This window comes from Pseudorasbora parva, chromosome 15, assembly GCF_024679245.1.
Source record: "Pseudorasbora parva isolate DD20220531a chromosome 15, ASM2467924v1, whole genome shotgun sequence".
In the NCBI taxonomy this organism is placed as follows: Eukaryota; Metazoa; Chordata; class Actinopteri; order Cypriniformes; family Gobionidae; genus Pseudorasbora; species Pseudorasbora parva.
The window spans coordinates 10350532-10374105 of NC_090186.1; the positions used below are offsets into that span (position 1 = coordinate 10350532).

At 37.7% G+C, this 23574-nt stretch overlaps 1 protein-coding gene across 1 annotated transcript in view; it reads left to right on the forward strand.

Moving 5' to 3' along the window:
* xkr6b (XK, Kell blood group complex subunit-related family, member 6b) overlaps window positions 1–23574 on the forward strand; it is an 81732-nt gene that overhangs the window by 50211 nt on the left and 7947 nt on the right. The window contains exon 2 of the mRNA XM_067417078.1: window positions 22706–22902. Within this exon, the coding sequence (XP_067273179.1) occupies window positions 22706–22902 (197 nt within the window). The remainder of the gene's footprint in view (window positions 1–22705; window positions 22903–23574) is intronic.

A 23574-nucleotide genomic window follows, 5' to 3' on the forward strand; every position in this document is an offset into this window, starting at 1 on the left:
CTAAAACAAATAACAAATGTTCTTTTTTACTCTCTCTAAGGGTTGTATCTATTCATGAATGCTATAGTAGTGAGTCAGTGCCAAATGATTAGCATTGACAGCCAAATCAGCATATTGAAATTATTTTCATTGTGTCACTGACGACTGTAATGGCTGCTGAAAATGTAGCCTTGCCATCAAAGGAATAAATTACATTTTCAAATATATTATAACAAAAGGCAGTTGCTTTCAACTGTAATATTTCACTATATTACTGTTTTTTAATCAAATAACTGCAGATACATCAAATATATATATATAGTATATAGCCTGAATAATTATAAAGGAGCATGCATTTTTTACTAGTAAAGATGTCAGTCATTTAATAATAATTGTTTTAGAACCTCCTAAGTATATTAGGTAAAACATAACTATAATATAATGAAATGTCTATAATATCTGTTATTTACAAAAACATTTGTCATGCCCAAATAATGGTGTAGCTTCTCCTAGCATGGGCCAATGGGCCGTGTTAAACATATACATACATACAAACATATACATATGCACCGCTCTACATCAGCCGTCCGCCATATTGGACCAGTCAAAGCCAGTCCGTGAACATTTGAGAGCAGGTTGACTGAGCATCTGCCACCGTTAGACACAATTACACATGATTAAACGGCATCACACCGAACAGGGTAACCTCAGTCCGCTTTTACAACTTCGTTATGCTTATTTTTGTGCTCTTTTAAACTCGTCCAACTCAAACGTTCTGGGAAAATCTTTTTAGATAAAAACTGTAAGATTTGTTGGAAGCTTAGTGATGACGTTGAAGTCGAGCAACCGTGGTGCTCCATTTAGGTAGCGCATTTTTTGGTAGTCCGTTTTTAGCCTACCTTTAGCTTTTCACTTCTGGCAATTGCATTTAGGCTTCAAAATTCATAAAAGTTGTTCAGTGAAAATTATCTTGATGGATGAAATGTGTAAGTGTCCTAAACTAATAAACTGAGTTGATCGCAGAGCTTGTTTTTCGCGATAATCCAAAAGCCGATGGAAAATCCTATTGGGTTTTTGATGAGGGAACCAGTGTAAGTTTAACGGTTGGACAACAACGTGACGTCATACCTGCACCACTCCATACGCCTGCCGTTTCAGTGGACGAGATCACAAAGACCAAAACAAAAACAGGCATTCTGACACGGAACGTACATTTTGAACTGTAGCAGTGTTTTCTTTTAGGGAAAAAAGTGTGAACTAGCATGTTTCCTAAATTCTAGTTATTTTATGCTTTAGTACAGTCAAAAAACTACATACAGCACCTTAGTACCATATTAATACGTAATATTACTATGGTACTAAGTAACCTGTAATATTGAGTTAATACATAAACACACAAACCAACACATTCTCACCTGTGATCCCATTTCTCTGAGATAAATCTAGTTTCAAAACCAGAAGCTGCCCAATGTTGTGGCATCATTGATTCTTACTATATGGGTGATGACATGCTGACTATACCAAGATGGTGGCCGCATGGCATGTGTGTAGCAGTTGAATGTAGATTATACATAAGGTGCCAATCAGACTTATACGGACACCTAGTGGCATGGATGTAGTATTACTCAAAAGTTTTCCATTACTGACCTTGCATCCTAATGTGGATACTACTATCCATCCTAAATAGTATGTATATGATATTAGAATAAGCATGTCCCAAAGGATGGTTCTTTGAAAAGTCCCCCGGATGTGTTTACTGGCGTGAGGGTGTCACTCACATGAAAACACATCATTAGCAAACCACAACAAACCAATCCATTTTTGACTAACTAAATCAAGTCCTTCCCTATATTTTTTCCTGTTTGAGAAACCATTTCAAACACACATATGTCAAAATAGAGAAGAAAAGACTATCAGACTTAATTCCGTTTTTCATTATACTATGCCCTAAAATGTTTTGTACTACTTTGAAACATGGAAGGTTTTCTGTACCCCACTGGGATGCATTTATGCCCTCACTGTTACCATCATAGCAATGTTGGCTAATGGGAGGTACTTTTTTGCTTTTTTCCAGAGACCACCAGTCGTCTCTAAATCTGGCCCTGTCACATTTTCATAAAAGCTCAAATTTAATTTGCAGCCATTTGTGTTTCTCCCTCACAGTGAACTGTGGCTATAAATACCTGAGTTGCACAGGGACAGAGATGCTGCGCATAATCAAAGAGAACCTCAGCAGAGAAAAATAATCAGGAGAGAGGAAGAGCAAAAGAGTGAGCGGAGAACGGTAAATAATGATTAGAACCAGGAATAGAGGGAAAATGGAATCATAAATAAATAGGGAACAGATATGCTTGTAAAGGAAAGAAAGGGATGCTGGGAAACTTGAGGAGCGTTCAGCAGGTGATCTAGGACCTGAAGAAAGTGTTCCTTCTCACCTCAGCTCAGTGACTCATTTACTGACTCATTGCTGTCCTGTCACACACACATATGCTGCCCACACATACCATTCAACCAATTAGGCGTATGTACTTCAATAGACTACAAAAATATGCAAAACAGCCAAAGTGGAGGCCATCTTAGCACACAGTAATATTCAAAACTACCAGCGGTGCTTTTGTTAATACTTGAAATGCATGAAATGTGTAATTTCCAAGGGTGTCTTGGCAGGGAAAATATAAGCTTTATGCTTCTATTGTGAGCCTTCCAAAAATGTGGTCACTTTTAGTATAATAAAACTATTTGCTAATTAAAGATGTTTCTAGCACAGTGGTTCTCAACATGTTTGACTCCAAGGAGGACCCCATTTGTCCACGATAATATTCAAAGACCCTCCTCTCTAGCTACCTCTGTTGTAACTTGTAATGAACAGGAACGCCACTTTAATGTTGTACATTTTTATTTAAGTGTTTTTAGAATTAAAATTAAAATAAGTTATATTAATATAACTACATTTTAAAGTCAGCCTGGTCCCTTTGCAGAAAAACATGATGTTTACACCCCGATGCTTCACGGTATGGTGCAACTCAGCATTCTTTCTTCTCAAAACATGACAAGTTGAGTTTTTACCAAAACTTTCTATTTTGGTTTCATCGAAACCATATGACATTCTCCCAATCATCTTCTGGATCATCCAAATACTCTCTAGCAAACTTCAGACCCGAACATGTATTGGCTTAGGTAGGGGGGACACATCTGGCACTGCAGGATTTGAGTCCCTGGCGGCGCAGTGTGTTACTGATGCTAGCCTTTGTTACTTGGCCCCAGCTCTCTGCAGGTCATTCACTAGGTCCCTTCGTGTGGTTCTGGGATTTTTGCTCACCGTTCTTGTGATCATTTTGACCCCACGGGGTTAGATCTTGCGTGGAGCCCCAGATCGAGGGAGATTATCAGTGGTCTTGTATGTCTTTTATTTTCTAATATTTGCTCCCACAGTTGATTTCTTCACACCAAGCTGCTTACCTATTGCAGATTCAGTCTTCCCAGCCTGGTGCAGGTCTATAGTTTTGTTTTTGATGTCCTTTGACAGCTCTTTGGTCTTGGCCATCTGGAGTTTGGAATTTGGCTTGTGGACAGGTGTATTTTATACTGATAAAGAGGTCAAACAGGTGCCATTAATACATGTAAAGGTTTCCACTGACTGTGGAAACTTTACACTGGACCTCAAACAACATGGATGTGTGCCTCTCCTCTCTTCCACCAGACTCTGGGACCCTGATTTCCAAAGGAAATGTAAAAAATAATTGATCCAAAAGTAATATAATACAAACTATTAATAATAATAAAAATATATACAAAAAAAGTTGCAGGATTTACGATACTGATGACCATTAAAACGCGTCATCACAGTCTGTGAAAGGGTCCACTGCTTGTACACTTTTTTCTACTACATCTTTTCCTTCCCTTTGCCTCTCTATTAATGTGCTTGGACACAGAGCTCTGCGAGCAGCCAGCCTATTTTGCAATGGCCTTTTGTGTCTTGCCCTCCTTGTGTAAAGTCTCAATTGTTGTCTTTTGGACAACTGTCAAGTCAGCAGACTTCCCCATGATTGTGAAGCCGGAACTTGACTGAGAGACCATTAAAGGGTTTTGCAGGTGTTTTGAGTTAATTAGCTGATTAAAGTGTGGCACCAGGTGTCTTCAATATTGAACCTTTTCAGAATATATATAAAAAAAGTTATAAATATATATTACAATTATGATACAATTCCCCGTGATACATTTAAAATATATATAAATATATTTACAAATACCCGTGATACATTTTTAAATATATATATAATTGAAACATATGCACAGCAGGAAATGGTCTGTATCTGTGGTGCAGATGGGCAGACACACAGATCGCTCAGACGTGACCTGGAAGAGTTGAGGCCAAGTGCAGGCTGGCTAACGAGGCATGAGAAAGCGCAATAATCTCGGGACCGAATATTTCAAGGGGTGCCAGGTTTCAGACAACAGGACTAAAAGGGCTCGGCGTGAGGGGCTTCAAATGCAGCATATGCTGAAATTGTGTAAAAGTAAAAGACTATGATTGAAGGGGGATTTCTATCAGAGTGAAAGGCAAGCAAAGGCTTACGTAAACTCAAATAAATCACTTGATAAGTGAAGCTTTCTTAGTCAAGTTGAAATATGTCTTAAAGGCTTTTAAAAAAAATATATACTGTTGTCTGAAGTCAACTAATGACGTTTGTGTGGTTTTTATGTTCAAAAACATAACTAATAAGTAATAGGCTATTTTCTACACTGGTTTTGAGGCTCTCTTCTGAATGCTGGGTTCTCATAGGCGTGCCACACTGGAGACTTGGAAGTAAATGCCCACAGCTAGGATTGGATAAGATTTGCATATTTAATGAGCTTCAGCTCCCCTGTCAGTTCAGTTTACATGAGGGAGGGATTGTTTTGAAAGCGGCAACTGGAATGATTCTCTCGATCACAGGGCTCGTAAACTAGCCTGACAAGCCAGACCCACATCAAGATGTTTGGTCTGGAAACTCACCATAGACAGGGCTCAATCCGAGGGGCGGGATAAACGGTTGTCTTTCAAACTCCCTCTGCACACGATAGGATAGCGCTACACCAACCAGAGCAACGAAGGTGAAGCGGAGCTCGTTGATAGATTAAACATTCACCGTATCCGGTCGGCTAAACTCCGAACACATTCCCTTTTTAAGAATGACTTCAGTGCCGATCTTTGTTCTTTTCTCAGAGAAAAGCTTAACTCCAAGTCTTCCAGAATCGCGATCAAAGCTGATTTGAAAGACCGCCGCCGTTCGCCAGTTTCTGTGTTTACTAAAAGCACGCAAACGCAACTCGGCCGTCGCCATTACGTCCCCGCCCGCCGACTCTATACACGATGTGATTGGCCCGTCCAGAGTGGGAGGAATATAGCTCAGAAGGGTATTGAGAGTTCCTAGACGACACTTGCGGGCAGATTAAATTTGCTGCCGTTAGGGTGCGTCTAGATTTCTAGACTACTCGTAAACGTCTTTATCAAACAAACACAATGATTTATTTCTCATCCACCCATGATTGATTGGAATATTATTTCTGTATTACATGGCAATGTACAGAAAGACAATAAAAACAAGGAAAGTGTACATACATTGTGAACCCGCCTATTGGCACAAACTAACACGCCCTTTAAATAAAATTTTTAAAAAAAGACCAGATTTTTGTTCGTCAATGGCAGTCTATTTCAATGACCTCAAAAAAGCAGTACACCAACAATGCGCCTGAACACACCTTGTTTTTATTTGCTATTTAAATAACATGACGCTGAAAATTATAACTGCATCGGGCTGAAACTAGCAAAAAACACTTCCATCGCACATGGCGTCATATTATGCCCGGTGTATGACATGGCCCTTATGTAGGAAAATGCACAATTTGTAATAACAAAAATGAGGAATAACCTACACCCCTACATCTAATCCTTTATGGGGCATGTGCAGGGTCAAATGATAATGCACATGCCTCCAATCCAACAAAACGTTTTGTTACGTGGCTGCCCCTAAACTCTTAATTTGCTCCGCCCATCCGAGTCAGCAATCAGGATATGGAGAGCAGTCCAACAGCAGACCAGTGGGCTTTCCTGGGTTCACACTGCTCCAACATTTGAGGATCATGTGAGTGTGGAGGGGAAAAGAGCATACTGGTGGGTTTGTTTGTTAGCACCCCTGACATTTACCAGGCTAACAGAAAATGTCATTGAATGCCAGATGTTAGCTCTGGTTATGATGCAGCTCTTGAAAAGCCTGAGCTATTGATCCATAGCCTCCCTCCCCTCACCCAATTCACATCTCCTCTCAACCTGCCCCTTCACTTGTCTTTTCTCTCTCTCCTCCTCTCCCTATCTTTTCCTGCCCTGTGCGGAGCAACAGACACCTGTCAAAGATCAGAAGTCAAAGGTCTGAAAAATGGATCTTATGCACATACTGGCAGAAACAGTCAACATTTACTTTTATCCTGCTAGTTCTGCCAGTATTACACTAGCCATGCTCATGCTTGAGAAGACCCGTCCTGTCTTACCCGAGTGGGCTACATTTCATACAGTATGACGAGATGAATTATGGATGTTAAGGGTAAATGCTTTGAGCCCCACCTGAATCAGACAAGCCTCTGATGGAAAATCGGAGCTGACCTTCCCAGCTTTGACACACCAGCTCACATTTCTTCCCCCCCAGAGAGAAGTTTTATTGCTCAGAGGGTGTGCTTTCATAGCTTAGGAGACTTAATGGACTTGTTCTTTTATGTGTCAACTTTGCCTTTAGCTAATTTCTCAGGGAAATGTGTGTTTATTGAAATCTGGTGTGATTGCTGACATTTGTGGATCAATGATGTCCCACCCTTTTTTTTGTCTATTCATTTAAATAATTAATAAAATAAATAAATGCTATTCATACCTACAGTTACCTTTACACCACATATTTATAGATGAATAATTCACAATATGTATAAACATTATAAACCTTTAAGATGTGTATGTATTTAAGGTGTAAGAACATTTTTAAATTATTTAACTATTTATAATTTAACATAGTTGTTCATTTTTTTGTTGCTGTTAGATTTATAAAAGTGCACTCTATACGTCATATATTCTGGTTTCTAGACAAATCCAACAGGATTTGAGGCATTGACTCTAAAGCGGACATGTGATGATAGTATATCTTTTTATCAGGTCTCCATTTGCTCTCAATGTTATCTATTAACTGCAGAAATAACTGAGATCTCATTTGTGATTTTTCTTTCCTGCGGACAGGCTCCTTCCCTGGATCATTTTGTATCACCTTCAGTCAGCTGACTAAATGATTGAGCGGTGAAATGGAGCTGAAACTCTAGCTGCGCGGTTTGAGATCCTCTCCTTGTTGAGGAAAAACCCGGCAAGTTACCTTGTTCATCCTGTTGACATTGTGACAGATGAAACTCTGGTGAAACTCCTGTTCACGTTGCATTTTTCAGATGCATGTGCAGTTTTGCCACGTGTCCTCAGAAATTCATGCAGTGAAGTGGTAAATGGCTCCATGCATGATGCATTTAGACATACAGTGACAGTAGAGTGAAGCTCTTTTCATAAATTGACAGATTTTCATGCATGCTCATCATCTGTCATCAGAGAACTTTTATCTGTAGATACTTTTTTGTAAGAATGTTATATGGTTTGTCTTTTTTATTTCACTATTTCACTGTGTCTTGTAAGTTCTTAATTCATGGACTTGTTCTTTAGACAAATAACTAGTTGTTGGTTAGTCTTGTTTACCCATAGGTTGTTCTTAGTCAGTCTTGTTTACTCATTGGTTGTCAGTATGTCTTGTTTACTTATTGGTTTAGTTGTTTAGTTAGGTTGTTGTGGTTTAGTTTGTTATAGTATTTTGATGTTGTTGGTTAGTCTTGTTTACTCATTGGTTGTTGTCAGTATGTCTTGTTTACTCATTGGTTGTTGTTCATTAGTCTTGTTTACTTATTGGTTGTTGTTAGTTAGTCTTGTTTACTCATTGGTTGTTGTTGTTGTTGTTGTTGTTTAGTCTTGTTTACTCATTGGTTGTTGTTCATTAGTCTTGTTTACTCATTGGTTGTTGTTCATTAGTCTTGTTTACTCATTGGTTGTTGTTCATTAGTCTTGTTTACTTATTGGTTGTTGTTAGTTAGTCTTGTTTACTCATTGGTTGTTGTTGTTGTTGTTGTTTAGTCTTGTTTACTCATTGGTTGTTGTTGTTGGTAAGTCTTGTTTACTCATTGGTTGTTGTTGGTTAGTCTTGTTTACTCATTGGTTGTTGTTGGTTAATCTTGTTTACTCATTGGTTGTTGTTGGTTAGTCTTGTTTACTCATTGGTTGTTGTTGGTTAGTCTTGTTTACTCATTGGTTGTTGTTGTTGGTTAGTCTTGTTTACTCATTGGTTGTTGTTGGTTAGTCTTGTTTACTCATTGGTTGTTGTTGGTTAATCTTGTTTACTCATTGGTTGTTGTTGGTTAGTCTTGTTTACTCATTGGTTGTTGTTGGTTAGTCTTGTTTACTCATTGGTTGTTGTTGGTTAGTCTTGTTTACTCATTGGTTGTTGTTGGTTAGTCTTGTTACTCATTGGTTGTTGTTCATTAGTCTTGTTTACTTATTGGTTGTTGTTGGTTAGTCTTGCTTACTTACTGGTTGTTGTTGGTTAATCTTGTTTACTCATTGGTTGTTGTTGGTTAGTCTTGTTTACTCATTGGTTGTTGTTGGTTAGTCTTGTTTACTCATAGGTTGTTGTTGGTTAGTCTTGTTTACTCATTGGTTGTTGTTCATTAGTCTTGTTTACTCATTGGTTGTTGTTGGTTAGTCTTGTTTACTCATTGGTTGTTGTTGTTGGTTAGTCTTGTTTACTCATTGGTTGTTGTTGGTTAATCTTGTTTACTCATTGGTTGTTGTTGGTTAGTCTTGTTTACTCATTGGTTGTTGTTGGTTAGTCTTGTTTACTCATTGGTTGTTGTTGGTTAGTCTTGTTTACTCATTGGTTGTTGTTAGGTAGTTTTGTTTACTCATTGGTTGTTGTTCATTAGTCTTGTTTACTCATTGGTTGTTGTTCATCAGTCTTGTTTACTTATTGGTTGTTGTTGGTTAGTCTTGTTTACTCATTGGTTGTTGTTAGTTAGTTTTCTTTACTCATTGGTTGTTGTTGGTTAGTCTTGTTTACTCATTGGTTGTTGTTAGTTAGTTTTCTTTACTCATTGGTTGTTGTTGGTTAGTCTTGTTTATTCAATGGTTGTTGTTAGTTAGTTTTGTTTACTCATTGGTTGTTGTTCATTAGTCTTGTTTACTCTTGGTTGTTGTTGTTGGCAAAGTCTTGTTTACTCATTGGTTGCTGTTGGTTAGTCTTGTTTACTCATTGGTTGTTGTTGGTTAGTCTTGTTTACTCATTGGTTGTTGTTGATGTCTTGCTTAGTCATTGTTTATTCATTTAGGGTGTGTCTCAATCAGGGCACTGATCAGGGAGTCAGCCCATTGACTTATGTCCTGTTCAATGGTTGTTGGTTAGTCTTGTTTACTCATTGGTTGTTGTTGTTGGTTAGTCTTGTTTACTCATTGGTTGTTGGTTAGTCTTGTTTACTCATTGGTTGTTTTTGGTTAATCTTGTTTAGTCTTAGATTGTTGTTCATTAGTCTTGTTTACTCATTGGTTGTTGTTGGTAAGTCTTGTTTATTCATTGGTTGTTGGTTAGTCTTGTTTACTCATAGGTTGTTGTTGGTGGTTAGTCTTGTTTACTCATTGTTTTTGTTGGTTAGTAGTGTTTACTCATTGGTTGGTTAGTCTCTTTTAGACTTAGATTGTTGTTTGTTAGTCTTGTTTACTCATTGGTTGTTGTTGGTTAGTCTTGTTTAGTCATGTTGTTGTTGGTTAGTCTTGTTTATTTATTGGTACTGTTGGTCAGTCTTGTTTAGTCATAGATAGTTGTTGTTTAGTCATGTATAGTATTTGGATGTTTTTGGTTAGCCTTGTATAGTAATTGGATATTGTTGATTAGTCTTGCTTACTCATTTGGTTGTTGGTTAGACTTGTTTAGTCAAATTGTTGTGTTTCAGTCTGGTTTACTAATTTGTTGTTGTTGGTCAGTCTTTTTAGTCATAGATTGTTGTTGATTAATCTTGTGCAGACATTGTGTGTTGTTGGTTAGTCTTATTAAATAATTGGTTGTTGCTAGTCAGTCTTGTTTACTCATTGGTTGTTGTTGGTTAGTCTAATTTACTCAGTGGTTGTTGTGGATTAGTCTTGTTTACTCATTGTTTGTTGTTGGTCAGTCTTTTTAGTCATAGATTGTTGTTGATTAATCTTGTGCAGACATTGTGTGTTGTTGGTTAGTCTTATTAAATAATTGGTTGTTGCTAGTCAGTCTTGTTTACTCATTGGTTGTTGTTGGTTAGTCTAATTTACTCATTGGTTGTTGTTCATTAGTCTTGTTTACTCATTGTTTGTTGTTGGTCAGTCTTTTTAGTCATAGATTGTTGTTGATTAATCTTGTTCAGACATTGTGTGTTGTTGGTTAGTATTGTTTAATCATTGGTTGTTGCTGGTCAGTATTGTTTAGTCAGTGTAATGATGAAGCAGAGTTGGGATCAATGTACGGCTTTATTAATAGTAAAAGCAGTAATGCAGACAGGCAGGGCCCGATTATCAGCAAAAGTAATATCCAAGGCAAAACAGAGACATGGTCACAAAGCACATGGCACAAGTTCAGCGTAGCCTGCAAGCAATCACAGGATATATCCAGGTAAACGAAGCAGAAAAAAATAGGCAGGCAGCTATGGGTCAAATGGGGTAAACAGTCCAGGGTCAAACACAGGCAAGGCAAAAATAACAATTGAATGCTCAGTACTGTCAGCCTGGGCAAAACAAGACTTTGCAAAGTAAGGTAGAGTGCGGCTGCATCATACATCACATATTCTCTTGAGAAGATAATTATTTTAAATAAGTAATTATTTCACAACCTCTAAAAAAGTATGTTCTAACTTCTATGTAGTATGAATGTGTGCATGAATGTAATCTGGACGTATTACTTTGGACACTGGACATTGCTTTTATTATGGGAATGGCTATAATGTATAATGTAACTATAATGTATGGCGGAATAAGAAGAATTTCTGAGAGTACTTCAACTCTGCGCAGAAAAAAAACACGCCTGAAAAATCCTCTTCTCCTATTGATGGAAATGAGAGGGTGAGGGGGAGATTTGAGGGAGGATTTTTCAGCCATGACTTTTTACTGCGCCGAGTTGAAGTACTCTCAGAAGTGCTATTCCGCCAAACATTATAGTTCTCCTTTTAAACCCGCTTAGAAAAGCGCCATGTTTTATTTTGTGTCACCATACTTGGTCATTTAGCTATTTGTGTAACTGTATTTAAAGGTCCCATGGTATGGGTTGTTTTTATTGTTTTATAATGTTTTCTGGGGTGTACTTATATTGATAGTATGGTTTTTACATCAAAAAATGTCATAATTTAGAAATAAAATGCTTTTTTATTCTATACTGATATAAAGCGCCGAAGTTATGACGTCACTTTGTAGGCCAAAATGCCGAAGTGAGTTAGCATTTTAACACTTCCGGTTCCCTCGCTCTAAAGTCTATGGGTTTTTTGAATGGGTTTTTGCTAAATCGCCTGAAATAAGGTCTGTGGTTAACAAAGCCTCTAAATATTTTCACGTTTTGATCTATGACATAAAACACACTAGTTCTAACCTGCTTGTGATTTTTTTTAAACTTTATTGTGTCTTAAAAACGGCGGTTGCTAACAAGTTGCTAAAAGGGACTACATCCTTTGGCCGGGACTTTAGACGTCATCGTGACAAACAGGAAATCTCACCAGCCTGCGTTTCATTCACTTTTGAATTCTGTAGGTAAATGTTTAATAAAAAATTTAAAAAACTAGCCTGCGTTTCAGCCTCACGTTCTTAGAAGTTTACCTTTCAGTTAATATACATAAAGTTATATATTTAGTCCTTTCAAATAGTAGCTGCGCTGTTCTACATGTCCAGATTTATAGTGGTTCTCTCCTCGATATATGATCAATCGTCTAAGGGAAATGACATACGATTGTAAATTGATACGGCTATAGCTTACGTCGTGAGTGCTTCTGAGGTGGTAAAAGCAAGCTTTATTTCTGGCGAATTAGCAAACATACAATCAAACATAATACAGTGAAAGATAATCTTTAAAGTCTATTTGGGGCACGATGATCAGGCATAATAGCCTAATCTTAATCACAAAGAAAATAATATTAAGGTTTATATAAACTAACAAAATAATAAACGAATAAATAAAACATTAACAAACGAGAAAACAAATCTCAGAGAGGCACACATAAACCCAATTAGTTTCTAACATTTTTGGAAAAAATAATTGGGCAATATTTCTCATGAAAAAGTGGATAAGTGTTCATACACAGCGCAGATCATAATGAGCGAACGTGTTTTATAAATAAAGTTTGAGGAAGCTTGATGATGACGTAGCTCCGCGACTGTGTGCTGTAGTCATAGACAGTAAAATAAATGGACAGAGCTATCCCATTGACTTCAACGGCAGAAAGTGATGTCAGTAAAGGAGCACTCACTTCCTGATGGCTGAGCGAACTGCGCAGGCTCAGACTGAGCTTGAGGACGTTGATGTCACGTGAGCCTCCTGTCGGACAGCTGTAGGTCTTCTAGTAGTTGTGGAAAGTAAAATCTGAATCATGTTGTTTAAATATTTTCTCCCGTTGCTTTTGGCTCACTATGGGCTTCTCCCCATTCTTCCCCCTTGACTTTATCAGACTTTATGTCTCCACGTCACCCCGACTGTCTCATAGACAGTAAAAGATTGCCTGCGAGCGTCTCCTCAGGTCTATACGGTAATTTCTCAACTGTGTGACAGAGTCGCGTTGGTTATGACGCAAACGTTAGCCTATTTTTACAAAAACAGCTTCTACGGGGCGATAGTGTAAGATACAAGGTAACGGAGCCTTTTATACATTGTCGTGTTTCTTTAGAAATAAACAATGGACAAATGGAGTCTTTAAACGCCTCAGATGTAAAGTTATTCGCTGTCAAAGTGACTCAAAAATGAATGGGAGTCAATGGGATGCTAACAGCAGGTGATGGCTTGGTTAGCAATGGCAGGCCCTATGGGTGGAACGCTTTCCGAGTGCTAGATTACCCCCTTGGCTGTAGTCCGTTTATAGCCTACCGTTAGCATTTTATATCTGACGGCTTTATTAAGGCTACAAACGGTATACATTTTGGATTAACTTGTAAAGATTATCTTGAAAGACAAAATGTGTAAGGGTCATAACTCTTTGTTGAACACAGATCTTATTTTTTGCGTTTGTCTTAAATTTTATGGGGAAAATGCATAGGCTTTTGGTCGAGAGAACCCATGCGCCGCTAACTTCTAGGTTGGCCTACAAAGTGACGTCATGACTTCGGCACTCTATTAGCCCTCTGTTTAGAATGCTCTGTTTCAAGGGGCGTGTCTGCTGTGAGTCTTCAGTGAAAACACCCACTGTTGTGATTGGCTGACATCTTTGCATTTAAAATTAGATAACGTGCAGATGAGGGCGTGGTTTAGTCAGGCAGCGCTGCCAGTCCAGAGAGGGACAGAGGGTGCATCTCAATCGGCTCCCTAGTTCAGTAGTCAGGGCACTGGTCAGGGAGTCAATTGCTGAGGAAGTGTTATTGTACCGAGTTTTTGAGAGCGCGTCTTTATTTTGTTTGTATCTGAGAGCTCTGAATAAACACAAGTGATTTTTGCAACGTTATTTCTCTCACAAAATGCTTCACCAGAGCTAACAACAAACACGACATCGACATGAATACAGTAAGAGCTTCTGTTGAGCATAATGAGCAGCGTCATTCAAACGTGTGATTGACCAATCCGAACATTATAAAGAGTGTTCTTTGAATCCTCTCGGTAGTTTAATCATTTAAATAACAGATTTGTTTCATGCTGCTAACAGAAATGATGTGAAGTTGATGGTTTTAGTCACTAGCTTGATTCACTGATGCATCAAAACGGCCAGCTGCAGGACTGACAGTTTTAAACGATTTAGAAAGAAAGTCTGTGTGAACTTGAATGATTAGCAACACATCAGAACTCACTGATCCCAGATCAGGCATTAATGAACACTGTTACTCACTGTTTGTGGTGGTGCTGTTGAATCCGTATGGTAAAGCCTATGCTGCTGACATCAGGACTGATAAACTGACTCCTTTTTCTACTAATTCTCTGGGCGGGCAAAGCAGAGGAAGGGGCGGTAACATTTCCTGGCATGACGTCATAACAGGAGAATTCAAGATCAGCTCGTCTGAGCTCTCCTTTTCTCAAAGGCAGAGAAAGACAGCCTGAACTCGTTTTACACTGATCAAAATTTCTAGCGACTTGGGGACAACATTCAGGCTAGGGGAACTCATATTAATATGGAAAAACCTCATAAAATAAACATTTCATGCCATGGGACCTTTAAAAGAAACGTGGAGGTGTTTGGTCGCGTCTAACTTGATCTCTGTTTGGTACCATAGTGAATGAACTGGGCTTAGTGGGCTAAGCTAAATGCTATCAAAAGGTCACCGCGCGTCAGAGCGATTAAGTGCATGCACTGAGACGAGAGAGGTATGTATCAACCTGTCTTAGTTAAGGGAGTAACTTAGTTTAAGATGAAAAAGCGGTGGAGTATCCCTTTAAATAGTCCAATAGAACAGGTGTGGAGGAAATCAGTACCAGGTATTATAGGGTTCTGGTGATTATGGGTGATGGAATCATAGAGCCATTGTTCATGACAGATTGTTATTGATTAATCTTGCTTAGTCATTGGATGTTGTTGGTTAGTCTTGTTTACTCATTGGTTGTTGTTGATGTCTTGCTTAGTCATTGGTTATTCATTTAGGGTGTGTCTCAATCAGGGCACTGATCAGGGGGTCAGCCCATTGACTTATGTCCTGGTCAGTGCCCTGACTACTGATCTAGGGAGCTGATTGAGACGCAGGCTTAGTTTTATTATACAGTAGGCTCTGTCTTTTACCCCTATGTACAAATATAGAAGCCCTTATGTTACCTTTGTATTTATGTATTAAATGTCCTTTTGGGTCCTTGCTGACTGGCTTTTGGGTCTCTTGTACATGTCTGTTTTATGTTTAGTGCCCTTTCTCAAGCCTCATCTATCTGGGAAGTCCTGCTTTATTGTGGTTTTTGTTTGCTACTTTCCCATGGGTCTTTAGTTTCATCATAATGTCAACTTGTTACACAAACATTGATATTTGTATAGCCTGAGGGGGTTCTAGAGACATACAATTCTCAGATAACAATAATTAAAATAGAGAGAATAACTTGCTTCTGTAACATTGTATGCAGAGACGTGTTGCAGGCCTGGCTGTTGTGTAGAATTAACTCTCACAAAGAAACATTATGTGCTTTGCCGGTGTGCACAATAGTGTCTTTTTGTTGCTGTTGTTAGTGATGTTTGCCACCAAATGTTCCTCATACTTTTACATAATTACTGGCTCCTGTTAAAGCCATTAAGCTTTGCAACGAATGCAAAGATGATTATAGTTGTAATTAGCTTCATGAGAGCAGTGAGCGGCAGAAAGAGATTACGTTCCATTCAAAACACATTCCGGTGAACGATTCTAAAGGCACACTCGCTTCAAAAGAGCATGTGATTCCCAAGTCATTGAGACAAGCTGTCCTTTTCTGAAGAATCTGCAAATGTGCAAGAAATTATAGATACTGGATACAGTCCTCATAAAACAATTAGGCTAGAGAAAGCTTGATGGACAGCCTCGACAGGATGTTAAAGTCAACAACAACAAAAAAATTTGTCATCTTCCATCAGAATTAAATCTTTTTTTTCTTCTCTGCAACAACCTTCCTTTTCTACAGAGGTCACATGTGGGCAAGTTCATAAGGTTGACCAACAGCCAAATATCTAAAGTGGCTATAGTGTAGAATATTAACCAAGCTTTTTAAGCTACTATGTAATATTTAGGCTACCAATACCAAATAGCTTGCATCTTAGCTTGTTTAAAATGTTCACCAATAGCCAAAAAGCTATTATTTTGGACTCCAAATAATGTTTCTTACAACTTACCAAAAATCCAGTGATCCATTGGGAATTGTGTTTCCTGACCACTACTAAATATTCCACAGTCAACTGTTAGTTGTATAATAACAAAGTGGAAGCAATTGGGACCAACAGCAACTCAGCTATGAAGTGGTAGGCCACTTAAAATCACAGAGAGGGGTCAGCGCATGCTGAGGCGTACAGTGCACAGACACCTTTCTGCCGAGTCAATAGCAGATCTCCAGACTTGTGTGGCCTTTAGATTAGCTCAAGAACAGTGCATAGAGAGCTTTGTGAAAAAGGTTTTCTATAGCCGAGCAGCTGCATCCAAGCCTTACATCACCAAGTGTAATGTAAAGTGTCGGATGCAGTGGTGTAAAGCACACCCTCTAGAGACGTGTTCTCTGGAGTGACCAATAACTGGACCTAGGCCTTCTTGCCAACATTAGGGCCTGACCTCACAAATGCGCTTCTAGAAGAATGATCAAAAATTTCCCATAAACACACTATAACCTTGTGTAAATCTTTTCCAGACGAGTTTAAGATGTTATATCTGCAAAAGGGGGGCCAACTCCACACAGATTAAGAATGGGATGTCATTAAAGATCATGTGCATGTAAAGGCAGGCATCCCAAAACTATCATAATTTTGTCCAGTCCTAAAATATGTATATTTTCTTTTAGTGCTTATCTAAAAATGTCCAATTATGCAGAATATGAGATGATAAATATTTAACAGATGAGTTGTCAATACAATATAATACAATATTACCCCAAAATTCAACATACTGACACAAAATAATAATGGCAAATCCATCTTTCTCTGCCTGGAGTCTGGTTGTTTCTGTGAAATGTAGCGATCCATTTGCTTATTTTTTCTTTAGCTTTTGTCAGTCTGTAAAAATAGACCTCAGATTTCTTGTCAAAACTATTTGTACTGTCAGTCTCAAAGGTCTTTCCCGTTTGAGCTGTTTTGTGTGTTTTTTGCTGCATTCACGCTAAGAAACCAACACTATCTTTTTGCCACTCGGTGGGCGTAACCACAGTCCCTCCATGACGTCATGTGCATACCCTCTGGCTAGTTTATAATGTTCACTAAAAGCCAAATAGCAATCTAGTTTATATTATTGACCAATAACTATGGGGGCTACTTCCCAGATAACAATTTTTGGTCCCCAGAACGTTTGGGAACGTTAGTTTCTGGTTCCCAGAACGTTCTCAGGACGTTCCCAGGACAGACGTCCTAACGTTCTCTATTGGTTAGCCAGGAAAGTTTTCTTTACGTAAATAGAATGTTCCCTGTTGGTTTGGAGAACGTTCCCCTAACCTTCCCAGAATGTTCCCCTAACCACGATCCCTAACCTCTTTACTCCGATATTTACCCTGCTCTACGTCAGTAATCGCCCAGTATTCGTGTCCCGTTTCTGAAACTCTTGTTGAATATTTGTCTACTAGGAAATGCATTGAAGAAGACTAAATGTGTTGCAAGCAGCAATTCATGTTGCCTTTCAACATAACAAATATCTGAAACCATCAGTGTACGATAATAGTAGTTTTGTCAGAAGAGCGCAACACAGCGTTGGAAAAAGAGTTTCACTCTAGTTTAGGTTTTCACGAGTAGAAATCATCTGTGGAGTTATTGTGTGTGTGACTGTAGAGCAGCTGTAGCGAGATTCTGTACTTAATGTGTACATTAAACGTGAGAGCAGATGTAGTAGCGGTGTTCAGTAGTTGGTGTGTAAACAGAGCGGATGAGCCGCTCTCAGTGTATAAGTAGCTCAGAGCAGATGGCACGGTTATGGCAGCCAGAGAAGTGAAGTCACAGCAACTTCAAGCAGCAGCTGCCCCTTTCATGCTGATATAGGACCTGCTGCTGAGTTTTTACATCTAGAATCCATATCTGATGCAGTAAAAATGAGATTTCGTAGATTTCAGTGTAAAGCACAGGCATTCACAGCTCAGTGGTCCAGAGAGAGATGGAGAGGAGGGAGAGGGGTGCACTTACAGACGTTGTGGATGAGTAAACCATGAAGAACATATTGGATGAACAGAATGGCAAACGCAGACATGAAAGAAACATAGAGCTGAGATGACAGGAGATTACGCTCGTCAACATTGTTGTGGACTGGAGCCAAAGAGGTGGGGTGGCATCTGTGACTAACTTTGAAGTTTGTGCAGAAATGTGTGTGTGTGTGTGTTTCCCATAAGTTCCTTCAATGTACTGTGTATTACACTGTAACAAAGATGCGACGTGTACAAGAATCCATGTCATTTGGACCCATTTCTGATTCCTAAATGCGTACAAAAGGGGTGTTTCCTCTAAGGTGGGAAAAAAAACTGGATGAGAAAAATAATCCATAGTACAAAAGCAAATAAAAAATATGAAATTAAACATGGATAAATCACTATTTTGTCTAAAGTGACACTGTCCAACAACGCCACCAGATGCTATTAAAAAGTAGCTGAATATTAGTTAACAAATAAAATATATTTGTTTGCATTTTTACTGCATTCTTATTTTGGAATAACTGCAAAAATGAGAACTTGATGATTAGTACACTGTAAAAAAAATGTGGTGGTTTTTGTTGGTTTAACTTAAAAAAGTAAGTAACCTGGTTGCCTTAAAATTTTGAGTTTATTGAAATTAAAAATTTGAGTTGATACAATGAAGGAAATTAGTTTAATAAATAGAAACTCAAAATATTTTTGTATCTGAACCACATAAAAAATGTGATAAATCATGAAAATAGCACAATTTGGCATGTTTCACTGCGTCATCAGAAATAACACACACAAAATTACCCAATATGCTTACAAAATATTTTAATAATCTATTAATAAAGGTTGTTGTATCTCAAAAAAATGTTCATTGTATTAACTCAAAATTTTAATTTCAATGAGTTCAAAATGTTAAGGCAACCAGGTAACTTTTTTTCTAAATATTTTTTTACAGTGTATACTTCTATATTAAATTGTTAAAATAAAAAATGAAAAAATATAATTGTTTTCTTGATAGTGGAATTAATATTTTTTTTATTTCATCTGAAAAAATGTGTCAAGACTAAGTGTAACATATCAGGTACATAAATCTATTTATTAATTATAATTTTTTTAAATAATTTAACTTTGCCTCTTCTTTTCAGAATAGCACTGCAGGCTACTGGCTTACAATATTTTCAACGATTTTATGGCTCGCTTAGATGATGGATTTTGTATATAAATAGTTGTCTTTATTTCTTGCAATTATTTATTTATTTGTATCTCATCAGAAAACGTACCTATTTTAGTTGGTAATTATGAATTTTAACGATTTCATATGAAAACATGATTTTTGGGGGCATAAGCAGGTCACACAAAAAATGCAATAAGATTGTAATTTGTATGCATTCATAAATGATTTATTTATTGGTATCTGTGTACAGAGCCAGGTGTGATTTGTCAGGGCATCTGTTTTAATAATATCTGTCAAGTAGTAGGGACATTTTATGTGTAGTATTAAAGCACATTTAAGTAACAGAATAATGGCAAAGCCTGTTTTACATAACAGTAGTGTGTACCCTCTAGTGGTGTAATCGTATCATTACACTTTTATTATATGCGGTTTCATTTTCTCAGATACTGGACCTGTGAGTCCCACCTCCTGTGGACCTCATAGCCTCAGTCCTGTTATTATGGTGGTAAATAATCTGCTCCTCTCAGTACCATTTTAATATAGGTATCTTAGCTTCTCATTAAAAATGTCACAATTGAGCTTCATGTAAGAAATGAGAGAAATGAGACAAGATTATGTTTCCCAATGTCTAACTATTGAGTGGCTACTTGGTGTTGAGCTCTAGAAGATCACAGGAACACGGATAATCAATCTCTGACAGTCCCGGACACAGAACACCCTGTCTCCATCCCTGCCGACAGGCGCCCGTCACACACTGTCCCTACTGGTATAGTGGTGTCTTTTAACACAAGATGAGAAAAGATGTTTGCTGGGATAATTATCTGCTTCCAATTATTCCACACTACTGATTTCCCCTGACTCTGAACTGAACCACATCAAATATCACAGTCTTTTTGAAAGCCTGGAAAATAAGCCCTAATGAATATGTTATTAAGTATTAGATGTTTGGGAGCAAAAGGAGCATTTATGTGCATGATACACTTGTCTCGTATAAATGTGAAAATATGCTTCTTCTTTTTTTGTTCATACACACTTAAAAATGAACACATAAGGACATTGCAATGTCATTGACAGCATCTTCTTTAGTTTGTATTTAAGGAATATATACCACAGTTCACAATTTAGATTTTAGACACATGTTCCTGGTTACTTTGTCCATTTTTGCTCCACTAATATTTTCAAACGAAGCCAGAGCAGAATCAACTGACCCAAACAACACCACAATACACAGTGGGGTTTCATTCCTGAATGAATAAATGTTGTTGAATGAATTTGTTGAGTGAATGATTCTCATTAAAAAAGATAGTATGCTACTGATTGCTCGTTTTGTTTCTTAATGGCTACGTATAACGTTGCATACTCTCTTGAGTAGGTAGCCTACTTATTTCGAATAAGTAATTACTTCGCAAGTGCTTTAAAATTTAAAATGATGTTCTATTTAGTATGAATATGTGTAGTATAAGTGTAACCCGGGCGTAGCCTACTACATACGGCATGTTGTCATTATCATGTGATGCGTCACTTCACTGCATTTCACAAATCCTGTCCCGAGGCCTAACGGTATAGTAAAGTGTCACACTCGTCTGCACACTTCAGAATCTCACCGAAGTAGGTCATTCGGGTACTTTTTGCCTGTACTCTTTTACGATTTGTGATTTCGGACATGCCTCTTTTATCACATAGCCTACTGTTTCCGGATGCAGCCAATCAGTGTTGTTTAATGAATCGATTGAGTCGAGGATTTAAACAACTCGCTTTCTTAAAGACATAGCTTAACCAAAAATGAAAATTGGCCCGTGATTTACTCACCCTCAAGTAAATCCTAGGTGATTCTTCTTTCAGATGAATAAAATTGGAGTTATATTAGAAAAAGTCCTGGCTCTTCCAAGCTATATAATTGCAGTGACTTGTTGGTTAGTTATTAAAGTCCATAAAAGGGCATCTATCATCATATAACTGCTCCACGGGGGTTAATAAACGCCTTCTGAAGTGAAGGGGTGCGTTTGTGTTAGAAAAATATCCATATTTAAAGCTTTATAAACTAAAATAACTAACTGCTGGCAGTCAGCTGTATGCAAGTTGACTTACAATGAAAAAGTAACCCTTGATAAACGCAGAAGCGCAGACGATAGCAAAAACAAATCACTGGTGATGAATTAGAAGCCTAAAACGAGAATTTTTAAAGAGAAATGGCAGAAAATTTCAATATAAGAGAAGAGGGGCTTGAGTGTATCCGAGGCATCAAAGCTTGCGGTGCTCCTATACATCGTTATAATAATTATTTTATAATGTTTCCTGAGGTGTACTGATATTGTTCGAATGATTTTTACATCATAAAAAATTCATAATTTAGAAACAAAAGACATTTTTTTGTCCTGATTTTAGTCCTCTGGCTTGAACGTTCTGTTTGAAGAACGCTGAGACTTCATTGTATGCTCACGGATGTTATTGGCTGATGTGTTTGCATTTGAAATGTGTACACTGTAACAAATTATTTAGAAAAAAAAGTAACCTGTTTGCCTTAATTTTGAGTTCATTGAAATTAAAATTTTGAGTTAATACAATGAAATTTTTTTGAGATTCGACAACCTTTATTAAAAGATTATTAAAAGGTTTTGTAAGCATATTGGGTAATTGTGTGTTTTATTTCTGATGACGCAGTGAACGTGCCAAATAGTGCTATTTTCATGATTTATCACATTTTTAAGTGGTTTCAGATACAATCATTTTTGAGTTTCTATTTATTAAACAAATGTCCTTCATTGTATCAACTCAAATTTTTTATTTCAATAAACTCAAAATTTTAAGGCAACCAGGTTACTTACTTTTTAACGTTAAACCTACAAAAAACAACAATTTGTTTTACAGTGTATTACTTGTGGAACCCTTTTACATTTTTTACTATTATAGCTGTCTTGGTGAACAAATCAGTTAAGTGAATGATTCAAATGATTTACTAATAAAGACTTTTCACTACTAGCAAAATGATGCAACCTGGAGAAAGAGTCATTGAATAATCCCCAACAATAATTTACAGCCTGAAGTATACTAAAGGAGAGAGGCAGTTTAGAAGAGTGTGTTTAATAGTGTGTAGTTTGCTTCAGCTATCTCAGTCACAAAAAAGTGACTGAGACAGCAAGGTGCATTTTTAAACTAAAGCATTATGTAGCAGATTGTTACGAGAAAAGTGACACCCTTATGAGAACAGCTGAGCTAGTCACACTTTAAAAATATGTCAAATTAGAAGCATTTGCTTTTAGTTCCTCAACACAACACTGAAAAAAACAAGGTCATGATTCCACTCAGAATGCATATCCATAATGGATACATGATATCAGTCTGGTCAACTGATCCCTTCTCTTGTTTTCTGTTTCGGTGTTTCCTCCCCCTTTTTAACTTTCATTTTCTACATATGAAATGTAATCTTTATAATTTCCTCTCTGTATATTCTAGTCTCATACTATCTCTGCTTTCCTTTCTTTCTGCATCTGCACCTCTGCAGGTACATCAGAACAATGTATCTCGGCATCCAGAGCCGCAGGCAAAAGGAGAACCAGCGACGCTTCTACTGGGCCATGATGTACGAGTATGCTGATGTCAACATGCTCCGTCTACTGGAGACATTTCTGGAAAGCGCTCCGCAGCTGGTTCTCCAGCTCTGCATCATGATCCAGAAGAACCGGGCCGAAACACTACAGTGTAAGGAGTGCCTCAAGGCTCTGTACTGAGACCACTGACATTTCAAACTGTATTGTTTTATGTGTCAGTAGTGAATGTTCTTTGCATGTGTACATTTTCCCTGGGATAACCTTAAGAAGATATTGATGTCATTTATACTTTTCAGATAGTTTTATTTCATAATTTATTTGATATGATTTGCATTACAGTAATATTGGTAATTTGTCACATGCATTGCATGCTCAATCAACATTTCTTGATTACAAAATGTTGCTGTAAAAATGCCCTTTTAATTTTTCACAAGTGCAACTCAAGACTCTGTAACTCTGCTAGGTTAGTGACAACAAAATATGACCAAATAGATCTCACAGCTTTGTGCTATATTAATTCATCAAGTCCAGCAACCATCTTAATCTTTCAGAAAACCAGACACATCATGGCAAATCTATACTGTGCATCTGGAAAAAGGCTGACTTGTGGATGAATCTGACCACCTGAGCCCTCCCTGGCTATGACTTTTTGAATGATCAATTGTGTTTGTGGGGAACATGTTTTTTCCCCCCTGCCGTGCAGCAGATAATGTGAGATGTAAGACCATCTCTTACGTGTGAGGTGACAGCACTGCCAGCAGTGCAGATGCCTTTATGAGCATGAAGTCTGAGCTCAGCAGGATGAATGGTAAACATCTTAGAA